We start from the raw sequence: 21,920 nt of genomic DNA on the forward strand, positions 1-21,920 counted from the left end.
CAAAGTAATTAAAACCGAAAGTGACTTGGAACAACAATCTGCTAACTCAGCACTGCTCCTGAGAGCAAATATTGCTGGGATGCATACAAATTGACCATTTAAGCCAAACGGTCTTAGGAAACGGGTGCTGGGTCTCGATTTTTGCCTCACTGAGCTTAAGTAGACCATTTCCAGAATAAACTGCAAACAGCATTTCCAAACTTTCTGAAATGCCACAGGAAGAAAAGAGGGAAAAAGCCTTTTGAAAAACATAATTGTTATTTAATAAATACAAAAAATTTTACAAGCAGAAATAAGTTCTCTCTCAAAATGCTTTTCTTATAAATGCATTCATCTCTATTCCTATTTTCAGAACCTCAGATGTAAGTGGTGGCTACACCATATTTATCTTTGTCCAGCTAAGTGCTCTGAAGACTAGATAGGCCAAAAGAACATTTATTGCGACTCTACCTTTATAAACTCAAGTCACTGTATCTATAAAGCTAATACACTTGTAAGTAATTTTAAGTAGTCTGATAACCTGCCAGAAAATACGGGTATGTGGAATTTGTGGTGTTATGCCTGATTGATAGCCTGCAGGAATCAGTCATTCCATCACAGGACGTGATATCTGCACTCTAGTCAAGGAAGTAAATATGAAAAGCAATTTGTGTTTCGCATTAAAGTGATACACAGCAAGTAGCTGTCAGGTGAGCTGGGTGAGAATGAAATGAGCTTTTCCCAAAAGAGCAGATCTCCTACCGGTTGGTATGGATGTGTGACTGCCATGCCAGGGGTGTATGTGTAAAAGCAGGCCTGGGACGTGGGACAGCGGGGCTGTTCTTGAAGAGACCTTGACTGCTTTCCCAGTTAGAAACAGATGCATTCTGAACAGCATCTTTGAGCAAATATTCCATGCTTTATTATCTTGTTGAACAGTCTGCCCACACTTGTAATTAGTCATATGCTTTAAGAGGGAACAAGGGTTTCATTGTTACCACATACTTGCTGGTAGGCAATATGGAGAATTACAATGGAAATATAATATCTAACATCTGTTTTTGTCATAGGGGTAAAAGAAACATAACCAGAATACCAGCATACCATTCAGACTGGGTGGTCTGCAGAAGAGCACCCTTTATTTGTGTCTATTCCTATTTGTAGTGAAGAAATACCATTTGTTCTCTGCACTGTGTGACACATCTCATTTGATTCCTGGTCAGTACATCTAACCTAGTTTTAAACTCTTGCACAAGGCTCTAACTTAATGATTTTTCACTGTGGGGTTCAGCTACTTCCACAGGGCCTTGGCAAGATAATGTGGCAACTGTTTCTGTCAGGAGGCTTCTATTTGCTCTTTTCCATAGACTTGACAGCAATGCTATAAAATAGCCCTTTCATTTGCAATCTATATCGTACATGTTTAGATAAGGTATCACACCACCTCCCTCCTGGGGGGTAAGGCTTACTCACTAGGTTCTCCAAAGCATCCGTCCTTAGGCTTCTGCCAAGTGAGAATCTTCTCCAGCCATCATCTGAGTTTGTAGAAGTCCGAGAAACCAGACATGCCACACAACATAACCAGGGGTAACAAAATGGGACAAAACCCCACAGCTTTTTTGTCAGTACTGCTTTATACGCTTGATCTCCAGCAAAAAAAAAAAGATGCTCATAAAGCTTAACCAAAATCATACCACATTAATCCTAGCAATGTATTTTAACAACAGATTTAGGCAAATAAATTCCAGGTTTGGAAATGATGGCCCTTACAGTATAGCTAATGTATGTAAGAATCATAAACTTTACTTTATACATCTTGCTTAAGTTGGGATAAAGATTCAGCTTGTAAAATGTGAGATAAATTATCTGACGTTCATGTTTTAAATGTTGTGTAATTCATTAACATAGCAAATATCTCTCTTGTTAGATGATTCATTGCTGCTAAAGAAAAAGCTTTGCTTTTATTATTTCACAGTAACATTTACCACATTGTTGGTTAACTGAGAATAGATAACATACTGTTTCCCATGAAGAGGTCTCAAGAAGAAAACTTGAATCCATCGCTTTCAATCTCCAAGCTTATTTTCATCATGCTAGCACAGAAAATACTCTTGTAATACTCAGGAACAGGTGATTGGAGCATCTTCTCTAGATACAGAAAAGATCTGAGTATTGCACGGCATTTTATTAGACTTCTTTTCCTCCAATCTGGAGTAGGGAAGAGAGGATCTGAGAGCTGTGAATTGCAGCTGAAAATCTTACATTGGATTCAAATATTCTGCAATAAGTCAATCTAATAACATTATTTTTTAGCAGGATGCATCTTCATGGACCATAGGCTCCCCACAAATATAATGTGTCCTTCTAAACAAGCCTGGAGGGAATGGAAAAGAACATCAGTATCTGGTATACCTACACAGCCAGCAGGGACCCTCATCATCAATCTGTTTCAAGTCTAACAATACATGAAACAGTATTTTCAACCAGTTTGTTTGGCTATCGACACATAGAGTTGTCCCAATAAACACCTATGTTGCCCGGTGCCTAAGAACTAATTAGGTATAAGTATCACACCGTTGGTTACTGGTAATGTGTCACGTGAATAACGCACATGTTATCCTTTGCAACTGGAATGTCTGTTCTATAGATTTTTGGGATGAAGTACACAGATAAAATATTGGTGTTAGTCAGGAGGGAAAGGAGTGGCCCTAAAATTGAGAAGTTGGGGAAAGCATGACCAATAAAATTACAAATATGTTCCTAGCTGTCTTAGGTATATCACCGCAGTTCAGGGTATTTGCAAGTGGAATCAAGGAACCACAGGCTCTTTGCTGTCTAAACCTAGCTTAGGAATGGTGTTCAGAGAAACCTGTCTTATGCCAGAGGCTAGGTTCATTTCCCCTCCCTGTGGCCCTTTTTTCCAGCCTCTTCTTCCTCAACTTCCAAAAGCAGATCAAAGAAGAAAGCCTGTAATTAATGGTGCAGTAGAGGGAGTTCTCAGGTCCTGCTTGATTTCTTAAGTGTCTGTGTATACCCAAAGGTACTCTCACATGCATGTGCATGCAGCTATTTTGAAGAAACATCCATTTAGCCAGTTTTTTTGAGGCTAAGCTCTCTTGCTGACATACCACAGAATAAGGCACTTTATTTCTGCCCAAAATAACAGAAGAGGCCCTTTAAAGTTAATGGTAGTGCCACAGAATGATAGGATGTCATTTGCAAATAACCTATATGCCAGAAAAAAGTCATTTTTGTCTTTCAACAGATATTGGCCAAGTGCATCACTGCAACTTCACTGCCAGCCACCAGACAGCTTGGAGGGACCAAACAGGGAAGCTATGAGGGACCACAGATTTAGTTCCAGTGACTTGGAAGCAAGCACTAGGCACATGATGCGAGGGTGAGCAAGCCTGAAGCTGATCTTGCCTCCCTGTGGCTTTCAGACCTAAATATCCCTGCCGTGCAGACCTGCCCTCAGTGCATTTCTCCAGGTTACCCAAAAAATCATCAGCAGATTCTTAACTCTGAGGAGTCCTTCTTGCCTAAGCTCACTCAGGATGGATACCAGATGTTGCCCTCACTCCAAGTAAACGGTTTCGTTAACTTTAGCATCTTTGTTGTTTCACAGGTCAAGAACATAAAGGCAGAACACTGCAATACAAATACCTTGAGCTTGTTTTTGACCGCCACATGTACCAGTTATTTTCTACCTTTGAAATATTTGGGGTCATTCTGCGCTAGAGAACGTGTCACTTCTTCAGTCAGAGACGACAACTCCTTCACCAAGCTTTCCACTCGGGCACACTGAGCAAGTAATTCATGCTCTGAGGCCGCTCTTCCCGGGCTCCTTTCGAGTACCCTGCAGAAAGAAAGACAATTCGTTTTCCATACTACCATGAACTCGTTTTAAAAGACAGAGTTTTGGAGCCTCCTCTTAGTGACCGCTATATCCCAACAACAACCATTTTTTAAAACGAGATTTAACCGGGGGCCTGCCGCGGCTCGGCCCGCCACCCCGCGTCACACCGCCGCACCGCCGCCGAGGCCGGGTCCCCTCAGGCCGCGCCGCCGCCAGGGGGCGCCCCCCCGCCCGCTCTTCCCGCCGCTGGCGCCACAAGATGGCGGCGGGCGGGGCCGTGCCGCTGCTAGGGCTGGCGGCGGGTGCGGTGGTGCTGGCGGCGCTGCTGTGGCGGCGGCGGGCGGCGGCGGCGGGCGGCGCGGGGCGGGTGTGCGTGGCGGTGCTGGGCGACCTGGGCCGCAGCCCGCGGATGCAGTACCACGCGCTCTCGCTGGCCCGGCACGGACGCGGCGTCGCGCTGCTGGGCTACCTCCGTGAGTGAGGGCGGGCGGCTCCTTCTCCCCCCCCCCCCCCCCCCCCAGGGGACGGCGCCCGCGGTTGAGCTGCGCTGAGGCGGCCGCTGGGCTGGGGCGGTGCGCGGGGGTCGCTCCTCTGACGGGCCTCTTCCCATCTGGCAGAGAGCAGGCCGCACGGCGACGTGCTGAGGAGCGGGAAGATACGGCTGGTGCCCGTGGCGGAGCTGCGGGGGCTGCGAGGTGGGTGCGGGACGGCTCCGGCTCCCGGCCCCGCCGGGAGTCCTCGGTCCGGGACTGCCGAGGAGCGGGGTCGCAGGGGCCGGGCCGGGCCCCGGAGCGTGGCTGTGGCGAGTGCTTGTGTCCGGGGGGAGCAGAGGAAAAGGGGAAAGGAGATTTACGTGGAAAAATAAACAACCCGAAGGGGGTTCGGGCCTCGCTGCCGCGGGGAGGGTGCTCCAGATGTGTGTGCTGCCTCAGCCCAGCCGCACGCACAGGCTACGCATCCTTGGTGCCTCCCTACCTGTTGCCTCGGTGGTATTGGAGCACATTAATGCAGTTCTGATGAAGGCTGAAACAGGGACGTTTTATAATTTTTTTTTTTTTTTTTTTACCTCGTGTGTATGTTTATCCATACCTACCCCGATTTCTTTCTATACAAAACACAGAACAGGAATTTGTAGGGATTGCGAGATGTTTGTCTAAAAACAGGTTTCCATTTTTACAGCATACTGTTATTTTAAACCTTTCTCTGCAGAGACAGCTGGTTCTGTATGAGGTGCACGTTTCTGGAGAGCCGTGATATTCTTACCAGGTTTTCTGTCATTTTGCAGTTGGCCCGAAGCTTTTCCAGTATGTCGTAAAAGTCATTGTGCAGGCAATACAATTACTGTACACAATGCTGAAGATAGATCAGCCATCCTATATTCTTCTTCAGGTATGTTTTGTACTGGGACTAATATTAATAAAAAAAAATAGTACTGCATTACAGGGCATTTTTAGCAGTCTCAGACATTGTTCTAATTATTTGAGAACTAAAACTGGCCTAATCAATGGTGTAAACCTATATCAAACTATTTATTTGGCTCTAAACTTTGATTTTTCTGTTAACAACTCCCATTTGTTCTTCCTGTTGAGCTTTTGAACTTCATTGGCATGGAGAGCAGTAAAGAATAAATCTTAACAGAAATGTTTGTGTGTTTATTGGAGGGGAATTTTGATCCTGATTCAACAGTAAATTTGAAGTGCCTCCCAGTCTTCATAGGAGAAACTGGCAGTTCTATGGTTGGTGAATACAAAATTGCCTCTCTTCATTAAGATCCTTTAAAGCAATGTAATTTCAATTGTTTGATTTTCTTTTTCTGGTAGTTGCTTAGTGTTTGTCACTTGATCACGGTCTTATGCTATTTTTATTTGTTTTATTTATTAAACAGAATCCTCCAGGGTTACCTAGCATAGCTGTTGCCTGGGTAGCATGTCTTTTCTGGAGAAGCAAACTGATAATTGATTGGCACAACTATGGATATACTATAATGAGTCTGAATCATGGAAGAAATCACCCGCTAGTACAAATTGCAAAATGGTTTGTACAGTAATTTCTTCTCTTTGTAAATTACGTACCTTTGCAGAATTCAGAAGAATGGAAACCACTGGGGAGAATATAATTAGTGAAGGGCTGTTTCCATGAAGGATTTCTGGATTTTGCTGTGTTAAACTGCTTTTTATTTCAGAAAGCATGTTCTGTAAAACACCTTTGTTAAACACGTAGGAAGGCGATTGATGAAGTAGGCAAGTTGCTTTTATGTGCATATGCAAACTTCGATCTTGTTGTTAGAATGACTTTATATGTACTGGGTTTTTTTATTCTCTAATGCTGTTTTACACTCCAACTCATCTTTAAAGGTGTGTTTCTTGCTGAATCTAACTGGTTACGTGTAGATAAAGGCTTTAAAGGCTTTGAGTGTGGTGTTCTTAGGTCTTAGAGGATAAGGGAGTCATGCTGTATCCCTTCTCATAAACTGATATTGCTTCAGTATAAGGAGTCAATCAATAATTGATAATTAAATTCCAGTTACTGGCTGCAGTTGGGTTCCTTTTGGTTTTGTCTGGCTATAATTAGCATGGGCATTGTTGGGCAGTTTTTGTTTGGCTAACGCGATTTCCTGCCTGTGGTTTCTAACTAAGATTTAATTTTTGTCAGGTATGAAAAGCTTTTTGGGCGTTTGTCTGACTATAACTTGTGTGTCACTAATGCAATGAAAGAAGATCTGTGGGTGAATTGCAACATAAAGTAAGTCATACTTACGACATACGTAAAATACCTCTAACAAATTAGTATGTGCGTATACGAAGTAAAAGAAAAGAACATATCCCTGATGATTCTGGATTCAGAGGAATCTTACAAAAGCAGCTTTCACAAGCCCATCCATCACCACTGAAACATGTTAGCTCAGTTTTGTAATAAGCTAGTGGAGTGTGGGCATTCAAGAATCTTCATTACCCTTCATAACTAACACCCCATTGACTAGAAGGTGGCAGTCCAGGTGTTACGGAAGTTTGCTACCAAGCTGCCTGTAGAATCGGAATGAGGCAGACATCACTGTGTTTTTTAACAATTAGTCTCCCCTTAAATTTTTCTTTTGCAATCAGAGGGCTTTAAGATCAAAGTTGCTCAGGAAAGGTTATGAAGTAAGTTTAAAAATCAGGACAATGATGTCTGCAGTTTTACGGTTGCATTATACCCCTTGAATATGCACACAAGAAAGGGGTCCTTTGTTACAGGATTAATGTGTCCACCTTGGTGTATTCCAGCAAACCTCAGGAATACAGAAAGTTGTAAGAGTCAAAAGATAAATTATTTTGCTGTATTGATTTACTTAATTACTTTCTGCATTACATTGTTGTAGCCTGTCACTGTACCATATCCATTGTGTTACATCTGGTTTTTATTTAACTTTTGAATTTATTTCATTACAGGGCAGTAACGCTGTATGACAAGCCAGCTTCTTATTTTAAGGAAACGCCATTAGAACTTCAACATCATTTGTACATGAAACTTGCCAAAGACTACGAGGCTTTTAAGCCACGGTATGTGTAAGTAAAGCATGTGGTTACGGTCCTTAACCAAATGACATAAAGCTATTGCACTTAGTTACCAGAAATACTTTTGCATGGGATCACAAGTTACTGAACATCAGCAGGCAGAGTAGTCTCTGCGTGCTCTTAGCCAGCAGCTGATGCTGTGCAAGTCAGCTTAATTCTTGCTAGGACAGGCCAGAATGAGTGAAATCATTGAACTGGGATAACGCAGTGCTTGGTGCGTGAAATAATAGAAGTGTTTTATTTTTAAAGAAGTTGGCGTAAGTACTGAGGCAATCTCTAATAGAATATCTCTAGGGTAGAACTCAGCAGTCGTCTAGTTCCCATTGAACTAGATGACGGTGATTGGATGCTTCGTTAATAGCATTCCTTCCTTTCACTCACTGTGGAGAGCTTTCAAGATCTTGATCTAAGTGTTAAACGTTCCTCTCTGGCTATGTGCAGGATGTCTCCTATAGTAGATTTAACAGGGAGTGAGGCTTGAAAAAGAAGTGAAAGCCATAGTGTATAGTGGCTTCGTTTTGGAAATGCCCACCACAGAACGTATAGGTTCTGAGTTTAATTGAATAAATGTACTGTTGGCCTCCATGCTCTCCTACACGTTTGAGTCAAAGCTGGAAAGAGAGGCTGACTATTTTCTCAACTTGTTAAGGAAACGCTTTTTTAGGAGATGGGATCATGCCTACAGCAGTAGTGTCACTAGGCTCTTGGTAGCAATAGGAAAGATGGAAAATGGTCTCTCTTATGATCAGGTATCTCTCTGCAGCTCAGTACTGTAATGACTGTGTTCCTAGAGAAGTTGAGCAGCAAATCTGAAACAAAATGTTTGGAAATTCATGCCAGTTAAGCATAGCATTTCCTTCTGTGTTTGTTGGCTGTGTTTGTGTAGTCCATACTCAGAAAATTCTGTTTCCGTAGTACAGAGTCTGTCAGTTCGGATGCTGAGAGGTCTGCCTTTACAGAAATGGATGAAAAAAATGGACACGTGATAAAAACCAGAGGACGGCCAGCTCTTCTAATCAGCAGCACAAGCTGGACAGGTTTGGAAACAAATAGTTTTATTTTTAATATTTAACCACTGTTTAACAAAAGATAAAGCTAGGGCTGTTTATACTTCCTCACGCTTGACAGGCTATAGAGGCATGTTTACATCATCAGTGGCGAAGTTACGTTTTTCCTTCATTTGGCCGGAAGAATTTGAAGACAAGTTGTATGTGATATACTTTGGTGGCTAAAAATGAATGATTTTTTAAGTTGTATTTTAATTACAATTACAGAGCTACAGTCTAGAGGCTCAGCTTCAAGAATGATGAAAAGAGATTTCCTACTTCTTTTTTTCACTTCCATTCTAGGCATACTGTCTTGCATGGTGGTGTAAAATAGATTAAGAAACTAAAATATTTACTCCTTTATTTATGATAATGTGTATTACATAATTTTCTCACTTTTTTTTTCCCTCAGTATGAAAAAGGGAACAGAGTGGAAACAAATCCATTGGTAGTAACCGTGGGCAGAATTGTCTATATCTTTGAATTAACCGGGCAATTTCTACACTTAATTCTCCAGCTTTAGAAGCAAGAAGATTTTAACTAGATAGGTTTGAGTATGTGCAGTATTTGTGGCTTGTTTGTCTGCCATGTTGCCAATAAGGGGAGCAGATAAGCACTGTATATAGTTATAGACTTTTATTTATGAAAATAGTTACAGCAGATTTTTAATAGGAAAAGCATGGTCCATACTTAAATCATGTAGGTGAAGGTGAGGAAAATCTTATTGTTGCTATTTAAAGACAATAATTCATTATAAACGATAGAAATATGAATGTCACTAACAAAGCCTTCTCTTTCAGAGGATGAAGACTTTTCAGTCCTTTTAAAAGCTTTAGAAGGTAGGTATGAAGGAATTAATCTCACCTATTCAAAGGGGAATGGTTGTTTTCTGGACGGTTATGAAGGGTTTCGCTAAAGAACAATGCTTCCATATTCAAGTGAAAATGCAGGTGTATTTGATTAATTAGCAGTGGTTTAAGAGTAGTAGTTGAAATACAGAAGTGCAACGTCTGGATTCAATTAGAGTAGTTGTCAGGGAGAATTATGTTTCTAACTAGCTTGTAAATTGCAATTTTATTTTCTAAGCTATTACATATACTCTCCATAGGCATCTGCTAATAGGAAACAAGGGAATACGCGTTGTCTTACTTTGCAGCTGCAGTTTCTAAATTGATATAGTGAAACAGCTGATATGGTGTAGTCGAACAAATGCTTTATAAATAGTGCATTTTAAACAGACTGTAATTTATTTCTATAGAAGTTTGTCAATTTTAACATTGCTAAATTTACTACTATTTTACTAGGTGTATGCTTGTAAAGAAATTACTTGAAGTAGGAAGCTAAACAATTAATACACTGTGACCGTTCTTAAACCAAGCATCCGTATATTTGTCAACTCTAAACAGTTTTTTATCTTCTCCAGATTATGAGCGGTATATCAATGAGGGAGTCAAGCTTCCATCTTTAGTATGTGTGATAACAGGTAATAGTTTATTCATGTTACAATTCTTTCAGTGCTAATACAGACGACTTCATTTTCACTTTTGTTCTATGCTGACTCTTCTGTTGATGGTGAAGAGAGAGGAGGGACTGTTGTCTTTATGTCTGGTTATAAGAGTAGTGAATTACAGTTGGACTGTTACAGCCATGTAATCACGGCACATCTTTAAAGGGGAGAAGCTCTCGGCCTCCCTATCTAGTACAGCTGTGCATTACTCAACGTTCAAAAGAATTTAAGCTCGACATTGAGATGATGCTGCAAAAGAAACGTAAAATCTGATGCTGGGAGTGTGAAGCAGAAAGATTTTTATTTGGTGCTGGAAAAGAGGACCATCAAATGAGGTTTTGCCAAAAAGTTGTGTAGACGGAACGAGTGCTGTTTGGTTAACTTTCTCATTAAGAGCAAACTGAAACTTAGTGTGATTTTGAAGCGCCAGTTGTGCTGATGAAATTTGTCATTAGTTATTTGGTTATCTTACTGCTGTAGGCAAAATGCAGGTCAAGACTGGGGGATATTGATGGGCCGAGGCCAACTGTACGAGATTCAACAAGGCTCAGTGCCGGGTCCTGCACTTGGGTCACAGCAACCCCGTGCAATGCTACAGGACTGGGGAAGAGTGGCCGGAAAGCTGCCCGGCGGAGAAGGACCTGGGGGTGTTGGTCGACAGCCGGCTGAATATGAGCCGGCAGTGTGCCCAGGTGGCCAAGAAGGCCAACAGCATCCTGGCTTGTGTCAGAAATAGCACGGCCAGCAGGACTAGGGAAGTGATCGTCCCCCTGTACTTGGTCCTGGGGAAGCCGCACCTCGAATCCTGTGTTCAGTTTTGGGCCCCGTCACTACAAGAAAGACACTGAGGTGCTGGAGCGCCTCCAAAGAAGGGCAGCAAAGCTGGTGAAGGGTCTGGAGCACAAGTCTGATGAGGAGCGGCTGAGGGCACTGGGGTTGTTCAGCCTGGAGAAGAGGAGGCTCAGGGGAGACCTTATCACTCTCTACAGCTACCCAAAAGGAGGTTGCAGCAAGGTGGGGGTCGGTCTCTTTTCCCAAGTAACAAGCAATAGGATGAGAGGAAATGGCCTCAGGTTGCGCCAGGGGAGGTTTAGATTGGATATTAGGAAAATTTCTTCACCAAAAGGGCTGTCAGGCACTGGAACAGGCTGCCCAGGGACGTGGTGGAGTCACCATCCCTGGGGGTATTTAAAAGACGTGTAGATGTGGTGCTTAGGGACATGGTTTAGTGGTGGACCTGGCAGTGTTAGGTTAACAGTTGGACTCGATGATCTTAAAGGTCCTTTCCAACCTAAATGATTCTATGATTCTATATTGATGGCAGACTCTTCTAAATACTGAGTAAGAGAGAAGTCTAGGTTCACATTGCTTTCAAGGGGACTTAGTCTTTTAAGTGTCTTTTTGGGGATTCTGTGTGGTATCCTTTTGATGTACCTGATACAACAGGAGTTTGTCATCTGTACGGTAAGATGCACAGACCACGCTATTTTCAGTCATCTTGATAAAAAAATCTATTATATATATATTTTTTTCCTGTTTTAAACAGGTAAAGGACCTCTAAAAGACTACTACAATGGACTGATAAGTAAACTGTGCTTTAAACATATCCAGATCTGTACACCATGGCTTGAAGCTGAGGATTACCCTCTTTTGCTTGGTAAATACTAGATTGTGAAATAGGTTTGAGAAGGTGTGAAAAACAACATAGCACAGTTGCAGAGAGCTGATAGAGATTTTGCACAGAAGCTGGTAGAATATAGTAAGCGAATGAAGTTGCTGGTTAGCGACAGTGGTTTTGAGTCATGCCAGCAAAATTGCTAAATTTTTCTAACTGCAGTTTTTCACTGTTATCCCAAGAAGTGGGCATAGTACCTGTGTTGCTATTTTAGCCTGTTCTTTGTACTCTTTGTTTCTTCTAACTATGCTGAAATACAGTGTGCCTGTGCATGTTCCAGTTTACTTTCAGGGTCACTTCAGTAAACGAAATCATAAAGTTTTTGGCTGAGCAACCAAAAGTAGCTGAAATTCTAAATGAACGTATCCTTGGAATAGTATTCCCTCAGCATGTTCATTGTATTAGCATAAAGTGTGAGTAAGCTTAATGAAGTAGGAAAATACATATTCAACTTGATCTACATTCTGCAGGGTTAGAGCCTGCCAATTTATATGGCTGTAAAACACTGTGTTGATTTGGTGCTTTTTAACTAATGAATATAATGTCTCTAAAATCACGTTGTAATTTCTCTATTTTGAAATCACTTGAACTGGAAGAGGTCGCTAGTGAGCCACGCAGCGTATCCTGTCTGGATTGTGATGGAGTTTTCCTGTGCACTTACCCATTCTTAGCACATTAAGAGGCAGAAAGGCTGTTTTAAGATATGTGAAATTTTAAAATTCTCTTTAATTTAATATGCGCTCACCTGGTATGTTTCTAAAGCCTGACTAATTTTAGTCACAAAATATATTGCACTTCTATTTTTTCCCTGAGTGCTTGAAACCGGCTCAGTCTGGATGGTGTTGAAGGTAGCTCATGTTTAGCTTGCAGCACCCAAAGTGGTACATAAATAGAAAGGTTTACAGTAAGACTAGAAGAGCTGCTTTCAGAGAATTCAGCCTCTTGTCTGTTTTGTTTGCTTTTCAGGCTCAGCAGACCTGGGGGTGTGTCTCCATAAATCATCTAGTGGTTTGGATTTACCCATGAAGGTGGTAGATATGTTTGGCTGTTGTTTACCTGTGTGTGCAATATATTTTGACTGGTAAGAGCTTGCTTATTCTGATACAGTTTAAGTGGATCATATAAAACAGTATTCTTACAAAGCAAGAGTTTAGCAGCTACTGCATGTATCAAATGAGATTCCAGTATTATGCCATAATAACTTTTTTTTTAATTCAATAAGGTAAATTAGAAATCAAGGTTGTTTTAAGTTAAAAAATTAATGCTGGTTTGTACAAAGTTGGGAGCATTTAATGCAACCACTTGCCTTAAAAAATAACCACCCTGTAATCCTTTGTTTCCATATACTTCATTTAAAAAAAGCTTCCTTCTGCATAGATGTGTCTCTGTTCTGTGAAGGGGTGAGTGTATGCACAGTCAGTCTTAGAATTTATGGTCCTTTGGGGAAACAGTAGCTTTTATAAAGAAAGAACAATTGTCTGGGAAGATCTCATGAACTGGATCACGGACAGATTTTCCTTGTGGGTTGATTTTAAAGTAGATTATTGCCCTGATTTTTAATGTATGTCCAGATGAGTGGCACAAAGACAGAGTGAGGGCCCTTTTGTGCTGTAATGGTAAATTTAAATAGGCTGACATCGAAGGGAGAAACAATCTTTAAATTTAAATGTTTAAAACTGCCGCCTTCATTCTGTTTTGTCAGGTATGAAGCTCATATCTAGACATCTAGGATCATTATGTTACAGATGCCCTAGCACAATCTTTTTGGATGTCACTATGCAACTTTTTAAATGTACATGTCCCTCTCGCTGCTTTTTGTCTCATGTTTTCTCCTATGACTTTTGTTCACAGTTTACATGAACTTGTGAAGCACAATGAAAATGGTCTGATATTTAGGGACTCGAATGAACTTGCAGAACAACTAAAGGTAAAGGCTTGACTGATTTTTCTTTCCTACTAGCTGTAACTGCAGAGGTGCTACCACATGAGCCACCGTGCCATATCTGACTATCGTCTGTGTATTTTGCGTTCTCAGAAGATAGTGCCTTTGCCTGGTGAATGTTATTGGCCTCACTTCTATTTGAATATGAATCTGAAGCTGGCAAGAACATTTTAAATATTGTCATCGTTCACTATTTATAGGGCCAGACCAAAGAGCGCTCTCTTACTGCAGCATTGTAATTGAGGGTTAACATCGGGGAGGCTAGAATGAGCCTAAAATGTAACATGACGGTATTTTTCTGTGTTTTTCCCTTTTTAACTTACAGATGCTTTTCTTGGGATTTCCTACACTGGAAGGCAAACTTCACAACTTCAGAAAAAACCTTCGTGCGTCCAAGCAGCTGCGCTGGGATGAGAGTTGGGACCAGACTGTTCTTCCTTTGCTTGGGCAGAATGAATGACTTTTTGTTGGGGAGGAGGGTGTCAAAAAAGCTAATACATTCCTGGAGCTGCATAGATTTGATAAATAGTGAATAAACACTTTGTATTGTCTATAGCTGCAGTTTTTTTAACTACTTCATCTTGGAACAAGTGTTTGGACACACCTCTTCCTTTACAATTTGAGTTTCTCCTGTGAGTAAGAATAGTGCTGAAGGTGCAGCCGAGGCTATTTGTTGTGTGCTAACAGTGTAAGTCTTGAGGGAAGACGTGGTTCCTGTGGTGAAGAGCTTGAGCCTTGCCATCTGGACTGCCTTTCCTTCCTTATCACTTGGGATCAATCTTTAGAAAGTGGGAGGGAGGTTTAGTTACTCTAGGAACTCATATGTGCAAAATCTGTTACCTGTGCTGCTTAAAAGTCACTTTTTGGTGAAGATACTTGAATACCTGTATAAACTATTACCAGTTACACCTGTTGTACAGTAAGCACTTCAGTAGGCGATTTGGGTATGTTTTCTTGTAAATGGGAGATGCATTTTATTTGAGTTGTTTTATTTGCACTGAGGATACAGTGAGGTTTTTATTTTTTCAACCAGTTAATATTCTTGGCTAGTCTTCCCTAGACAAGCGCTGCATATCCTCTTGTATGATTTTATTGAGAAAGAACCATTTCGTTTCAAAGTTGTTTTCCTTTTTACAGTGTGTGCAAGAATGTGAAAGCACAGCCAGTGGTATGAGACAGCTTTATTGAACGCTTAGAGGAAGACAGACCTTTCAGTGAGTGTTGTCCTTGTACACTGAAGTGAATGTGCCCATTTACCTTGAGAAAGAATATAAAATTTATCCCTTTTTGAACAGATGAATAGAAAAGGAAAAAATCAAAACGTATTATTGAAGTATGTATAACTTAATAAAAAGGCCCTTCACTTTGAGTGCTCACTCAGGTACACCCTTCATCTTTTTATTGTTAGTATTCATATGCAGACCTAACGCTTACAAGATGCTTTTTTCATCACCTTTTTGATTATAAAATAGATGTCAGTCATTTAAGGAATAAATGTGCTTGGTTTATCATGTGGTTACTGCTCTTCAGCGTTCCTAGTTCAGTGATGGTAGATGACTACAATGGGTTCTGCACCAGCATTTTTAAACCCACTTACTGAGTAATGGTTAGTATTGTTTTTGTCAAGCTAGACAGCCATTTGCTCATCTTGCCTTTCCCCGTCTGCACCGTGGTTACAGTAGACACTCCCTTGTGTGAAAAAAGATTGTTGGCAGTGATTTGGTTCCACTGGTGGGAAGGTGAAAATAAGAGTCCGCTTACTGCGGGAGTTTGGCAATTTCACTAGTTTATTGACTGAAGAATGATCCATGAAGGTTTATTTGCCGATTTTTTTAAATTTTTTTTTTTTTTCCCCCTTACTGTTTTCAAGCAAAATCCTGTCCGGTGGTTTGGCCATTCCCCTTTAGCCATTGATGTGCACATGGAGGTAAATTAGGCACTTCTAATTAAACAGTAATGTCGAAAGCTTTAGAGAGGTTTCATCTTCCTACAATAAAATTTTTTAGATCCAAAATGAGCCATCTGTACAGAACTTCTGAGTGACTTGAAGAATTTTGTGTAAGGGGAGATAGAGGAGCTCCTGTTTGGGCTGCTAGCATGCATTTACTCTATAAATAGTACCTTTGAATTCTTCCTTCTCGGGGAGAGGTAGCTAAAACCTGGGGTGGGGTTACTTCTGCATAGCCAACTTAATACTAGCAGTCGTAGCCGCCTTCAGCCTCCTTATCAGAATAAGATTCTTCAGGTTTTAAGTTACCCATCGTCCATTTTCTCTCCATTACTACAGAAGGAGGAGGCTAAAGTATTTGTTCATTTAAGTAGCTTTCAAAACAGAAAAGGAAGTCGAAAGAGGAGAAACAGCAGCATATTTGATTTTCTGATTCAGGACTAATACTGTCCAACAGGAAAATGATTAATGGATTATGGAAAGTTTCAAAGAAGGTGAGCTCAGTTCTTCCTCCTTGCAGTATACATAGAGCGTTGCTACAAAATATGATTCTTTTTTTATTTTCTGGCCAGTCCAAGAGCATGGCTTCCCAACAGCTAGTTGTGAAAGTGATGGTCCTCATGTGGGAGAAATGTGAATCACATTCTGATGGTTGTCCTCACTGCAGAGTAAAGATGCACCTGATTTACAGCAGAGTCTATTACCTCCTCTTACAGCATCACGTAAGCTTGTGACACTACTACATTCATTGTAGGTATTATTCATTTTTAAGATGACCCATACTGCAAGTACATACAGAGAAGAATAAAAAAAGAGTAGACAATTACAGCTGGTTTTAATATTAAAAAATATTTATTACTATGAAACATGGTTTTGCTCCCTTGTCAGCATGAGATACTCGTCCTGTGATCCTGCAGATGGGCCTCCGTTATTTACAAATCAACACACAGTTGGAAAAAAAAAAAATACAGTTCAATTCTGTTTTCTTCTACAGAATCAAAGTGCAGTATGATTAGGGCTTTTTTTTTTCTCTATTGCTTGAGGTTCACAGATACTTTTCAGGGGCAGCAGCTTGCTTGCGTACGTGCTGACAATTAGAGGAAGAAACATAACTCACTTTGACAACAGTCCGTGCATATAGTTGTATCCTCGGTGCCTCTCATGTACATTTCTAGAATTCAAGATAATCGTGTTGCAAGGATGAGATAGCTCCTGTTGGTCTGAAAATTGTAATTATGTCATATTTGCCAAGTCTATATAAATAGCTGTAGAATAGTTACGTTTGGCTGCACGTCATAGAGAAAAATACTGTTGCTGCGGGCTGGAATAATCTGCCATCTGATCCCAGCTTTATCTGTAAAGAGAAACACTGGGAATCATATTTCTGCTTAATAAAATGAAGAGCAAAAGTTGCGTGTCAGGTTCTGTCAGAAGAGATCTTTAGCATGCTGTTAAAGCAAGCTACAGGGAAATGCTTAGTACTTATTTTTTTACAATCAACAGTAATGCTTCTGCTGTGCACTCAGCAGAATTTTGTGAATTAACCCATTGCTGTAGACCCGCCATATGGCTAGTAGACTGCCGAAGACAGGCTTTTGAAGAGTATACGAAGAAAAATCCAAAATCCCTCCCTATTTTATTTAATCTCTAGTTGTTTTTTTTTAACCCTCAAAGGACAGTTAACGTAAGATAAAGGTTTTAAGCTGCATCTTGAATGTTACCACTGTGACAGTGCAGCACAGATGGTTTTCCTCCTTTCAGCTTAACCCTTTTTTAGTTTCCTATTGCCACCACACTTGCAATTCATCTCAAGTTGGCACTAACAGCTGTGAGTTGCGATAGACAGGATGCGGCAAAAAGCTAAGTTCCAATCTCCTGATCAAATCCATGTGGAAAAGTTACTGCTCATAGGCAGACCACTCTGAAATCCAGCTCTGGGATAAGAATCTCGCTATTGGACAATACCCATCACCAAGAAATGCTCCTGTTCATCTCTACTACAGATTAAGTAATGGGGAAAGAGGCCAAAATTATTGATACACTTCATGAAAAAGGCACCTACCAAGTTCAGCCTGGAACAGGCGATACGTGTCTGGATTACGAATTGTGAAAGCGATGTAGACCTCAGGAGGTTTTCTGTCTGCTCTGAAAGTGGAGAGTTTTTGTAGCATACCGATAAGGGCTAAAATTATCTCTGGATCATATACCACATCTGCACAAAAAGGAAAACATGCAATATTTATTGAGAATTGAGCAAAAAGCAGAATGAAAACTACAAAACAAAAATATAAAATATTCACCTTGCAGGAGAATATGATTTTTGTATTCAGGGGTTAAAAATTCCCAAGAAGAGATCTTAGAAAATGCCTCTATTTTATGTGCTATGTCAAGTTGCCCTCATCTCTAATATCAGTCCAAAATCACTAAAAATCAGTGCTCCTTTTTGTAAATGGGTTGTCAGATACTGTAGTTAAGCCCATCTTAAGGGAGACAGCAAGAATGTTGAGTGTTGTTACTCTCTGCTACGACTATCCTTAGCAGAACGAAACCGCATTGTTAAAAATGTGTGTTTTAGAGGCTGGTTGCAAAAGACTTGATTGGAACTGCAGCAGTTTTCATCCTGAATAATTTCCTTGAGAGCAGAAATAGCGACGAAAGGTAAAACTGATCACTAAGGGGCACAAAATGTCAGCCTTACTAATTTAGCACTGTGATTCTGAAATGTGTCAGCCTTGCGTTCAGGACTGAGATTCAAGAGGTGGTGGTTTACTACACGGAAACATCGAGGCACGTGCGTGTACCACTGACAGACGTACCAGTTACTCTCGGTGCGATGTAATAAGGGCATGTCCTGCAGTAACGAGTAACAGCAAACAGCAGATAGAGATAAATCACCTTCAGTTTTGAGTTGCCTTGCCTTCTCGAGTCCAGCTTGGGCTGGTTTGTGCATTCTCTGAACAGTATGGCTGGCGTTAGGTAACATACATACAGTGACTTCATTTTACAGAATTCACATATTTAATGCAGTGTGTGATACTTTGATGACAAAGGCAGTATATTTTTGTCATTTTTTTCACCTGAATTCTTAGGTAATTTTTGCTTTGCAAAGCCCCAAATCAGGGAGTAAAATCCTGTAGCTACAGCTAAGAAACTTTACTATTGCTAGATTTTCCATTATTAGATTTTTATAATCTACATCCCTCCAGATTTATACATAGGCAAGTTCCAAAAAAGTTACTTTCTTTTAAAATATGTGTTATCCCTGAAGAGAACGCCAAGACTGCCAGTTATTGATGAGGCTCTTAAAAGTGGCAGATTTATCATCATTTGTTTCTGGATTTAAAAAAAAAAAAAATACAGAAGGGAAAAATAATTTACTTTTCAGTCTTACATAAACAACTGTTGAGTATCTGAAAGAATGGTGAAATGAACTGGGAGAAGATCCGTCATGCCTTTCCAGATACGGTAACTGGAGTAGAGCTGAGTGAATCCCGCACACAACTACCTTTGCCTTTCTCTCTCTAACCTCCTTATTCCTGCACGATAGCGCACGGTGAGGCAGAATCGGAAGTGTAAAGTACCTGCTGCAATGACGACGTCGGGTTGAAGATCCAAGAGCTGTTTTTCTGTAACCGAGCCCCAGTCAAGTTCTGCAACAATGAGTTTTGGTTTTTGGCAATTCGTTGCCTCTGCCTCCTGGCCTCGGGACTCCGTTTGGATATGCTGGGTCCTTTCAGGCTCCAAGACAAAGCCATTCAAACGGATGTTTTCTGTCAGCTGTTTGAGAACACAGGGGTGGCAGTCACTGAAGATATATGTCTTGGGATTACAGGTTTTACAGATCGCAATTCCAGTGAAGCCGATCCCACTTCCTAATTCCAAGACGGTCCTGAAGGGTAATGGAGTAAAAGAAGTACTTATTAGGACTCTAAATTGAGTTAGGAAATCAAAACATTCTAAGTATATCTAAAGGTAAAATCAGTTACAGATTATTTCAATAATTTTTGAGTAAGCCATCTACAATCTAATCTGTCTCAAATAACTGGGAGAGTTGGTAAATGCTGAAGATGCAATTGTAAGCACAAAAATTAATTACTTGAAATACTGCTTTTGCGTATGGCACAAAGCACTTCCGCCACGGGGATGAGATACATTCCCACCTGGTTTTAGACTTCCGCAGCATGGTTGTCTCCATCTAAACTGGTTGTCCAGCTCTTTTCATAGTCAGTGGAGAGAAACAGACCCTTCAGCAGCACAGTTCCTTTCCTCGTGAGGTCAATATTTAAAATTAACTTAGCTGGATCTTTCCTCAAAAGTGCTTGTTCCTCTCGACTGCTTATAAACAACGTCGAGACGATGAGATTAGAGGTGCGCACCTGCACATCAATCATCTAAAGCTAGGTGAGATGAATCCCATCACGGAGTGAAGCGTGCTAGTTAAGGTTACTGGCTAGACAGCGTGGTAGCTGCAATTTAACAGCCTGCTTTCCAGAGCAGGTCAGACTGCACGCTGTAATGGTTTTGGTCTTAAAACCTGTCTTAAAAGAACTACGAGGTCCTCTCCTGGATTAAAGTTTGACTGTTGCAGAACAGACGAGAGCAGCCGTTAGCCAGCAGCAAAAGGGTGTAGTCAGTTATTTTGGGGGTAAATATTGTATATTATTACATTACAGTTGCGTAGCTCACAATAGGAATGAAAATCTCTTTCCCCATCTTTCCGTCTGTGCCGCTGTCGTTACCTGTTACTAAAAACCGCGGAGTTCTCTGTTGCCCATTCAGCGAGATGGAGAGCAGCATCCCATGTGACGAGCCCCGTGGTTCCTCCAGAGATAATTGCCACGCTCTCAGAAAGGGTAACACATTCTCCCGTGGGCTGGAGGACACGCACGAGAAGAGAGAGATGGATCAGCGCAGACAACGGGTTTTACAGTTTACAATCAATGTCAGCGCCTGGAAAAAGGGAGGAAGCACTTCGGGTTTCTGGGGGGGTTACTTTTAAAGCCAATTATTGCTTAGTTCAGATGATTAGAAGTGATTTCTAACAATGCAGCATTAGTTCTTACCAGTAAGTAGTTTTTGTAACAGCGAGTAGATTCTTCTTCATTTAAAATATCTGCCAGCGTATCATACAGTTCATCCAGGGGCTCAGCTGCTGTGGATTCATGCTGTGCGAAAGAGAACAGCGCAGTTTCGGGTATCAAATTGTTTGTCATGAAACAGAAAACATGCACGCATTAAGTCCCATTTTAATACATCGTTGGCTATAATATTTTACACTGAATGCTATTTTTTGTTAATACAAACAGTTCAGCTTGGCCCATAATGTAGAACTGGTGTATTTTCAAGGGAAAAAAAAAAAGTTGCAAGCAACATGAAAAGTAAGCACTACCTTTTTGATGAGTTCAGTTAGAAAGCATCTTCTGTACTTGGTGGAAGGGGGATATTTTACACACAGAGGGTGGAGAATGGTCTAAAACAACAGAACAACAACTGCGGTTGAAACCAATTACCCAGTGAAGATTTTATGAAAGGCAGTAAGGGGCCAGGGCAAGACAGAGGAGCCATTAATTGGCTCTTTGTGTCGTGAAATGGATCGCGCTTCAGTCTGTAGCTAAAAGAAGTGATGCTGAGCCAGAAAATGAAATTTGATGATTTCTGATTGGTTTGTTAGTTTACAGATCTGTGGCGGCAAACGCGTTATTCACTTTTTGAAAAGTGAATAGCAAAAACTGAGCGGAAAGAGAGTCCAATTTGCTCTCCTCCTTCTTTTGCTTCTCTCTTCTCTCTCTCCTTTTTGGTTTGCCGCCTTATTTGCGGTTTCCCGTCCACATGCAAAGTTTAAGCACCGTGAGGGTTGATGCGCTCCCACGGTGACTTGGATCACCCCCTCCTTGGCCATCACAGCACCCAGGTACGGGACCAGCTGGGCTGACGCGCTTGTGGCATTAAAGACACCTGCGCTCAGGCAGATAGGTCTCAATTTTGATGCTAATAAAGAACAGCTAGATAACAGGAAGAGAAGGAAATCTGCTGTCCTGCTGGGCCCAAAGAAAAACTGTGATGCCAGGTCACTTACCTTTGCACTTATGAGCAAAAACCAGCAATCACGTTGGTGACACGAGGCGGCGTGGCGTGTTCGTGGGCAGCCCGGGCCACCGCCGTGACACCAACCTGTCCCGCCTTACCTTGTGCAGAATATCCACGAGTAGGGAGGAATCCGGTGCAGTCCGTAGGTTTTGTTCAAGTTCCTAAAACGGAAGAAATAAAGCTGAGGCTTCCCCGTCCCCTCGGACGCCACCACCCGAGGGCAGCCGCCCAGCTCCCCGCCATACCAGCCAGGGGAAGGAACGGAGCTGCCGGGCCGCCAGGAACCGGCGCTGGAAGCGGCTCCCCAGCTCCGGCTCGGCCAT

General features: G+C 41.5%; 2 protein-coding genes across 2 annotated transcripts; one reads left to right on the forward strand and one right to left on the reverse strand.

The window, feature by feature from the left end:
• Window positions 1-4,097: 4,097 nt before the first annotated feature.
• Window positions 4,098-14,998, forward strand: ALG1 (ALG1 chitobiosyldiphosphodolichol beta-mannosyltransferase). Its single transcript, XM_050906302.1, has 13 exons — window positions 4,098-4,311; window positions 4,456-4,533; window positions 5,124-5,227; window positions 5,724-5,872; window positions 6,491-6,580; window positions 7,267-7,377; window positions 8,308-8,429; window positions 9,239-9,277; window positions 9,862-9,921; window positions 11,492-11,602; window positions 12,587-12,701; window positions 13,472-13,547; window positions 13,888-14,998. Exons 1-13 carry the CDS (start codon window positions 4,098-4,100, stop codon window positions 14,020-14,022), a joined length of 1,404 nt encoding a protein of 467 aa, XP_050762259.1. The 3' UTR covers window positions 14,023-14,998.
• Window positions 14,999-16,340: 1,342 nt separating this feature from the next.
• On the reverse strand, window positions 16,341-21,920 carry EEF2KMT (eukaryotic elongation factor 2 lysine methyltransferase). The gene is given in 10 exon segments (XM_050906213.1): window positions 16,341-16,864; window positions 17,573-17,722; window positions 19,092-19,399; window positions 20,250-20,395; window positions 20,397-20,435; window positions 20,437-20,460; window positions 20,574-20,675; window positions 20,900-20,980; window positions 21,696-21,758; window positions 21,843-21,920. Coding segments are annotated over 10 exon segments (1,092 nt in total). The 3' UTR covers window positions 16,341-16,763.

Source organism: Gymnogyps californianus, chromosome 15 (genome assembly GCF_018139145.2).
Source record: "Gymnogyps californianus isolate 813 chromosome 15, ASM1813914v2, whole genome shotgun sequence".
NCBI lineage: Eukaryota > Metazoa > Chordata > Aves > Accipitriformes > Cathartidae > Gymnogyps > Gymnogyps californianus.

What these genes read in the sequence shown, in the direction of transcription:
- ALG1 (XM_050906302.1), top strand. Translation starts at nt 4,098, where the DNA reads ATGGCGGCGGGCGGGGCCGTGCCGCTGCTAGGGCTGGCGGCGGGTGCG. An exon ending in CTAGTACAAATTGCAAAATG is followed by an intron (nt 5,873 to 6,490) that starts GTTTGTACAGTA and finishes AATTTTTGTCAG; the next exon opens with GTATGAAAAGCTTTTTGGGC. An exon ending in AACTTGCAGAACAACTAAAG is followed by an intron (nt 13,548 to 13,887) that starts GTAAAGGCTTGA and finishes TTTAACTTACAG; the next exon opens with ATGCTTTTCTTGGGATTTCC.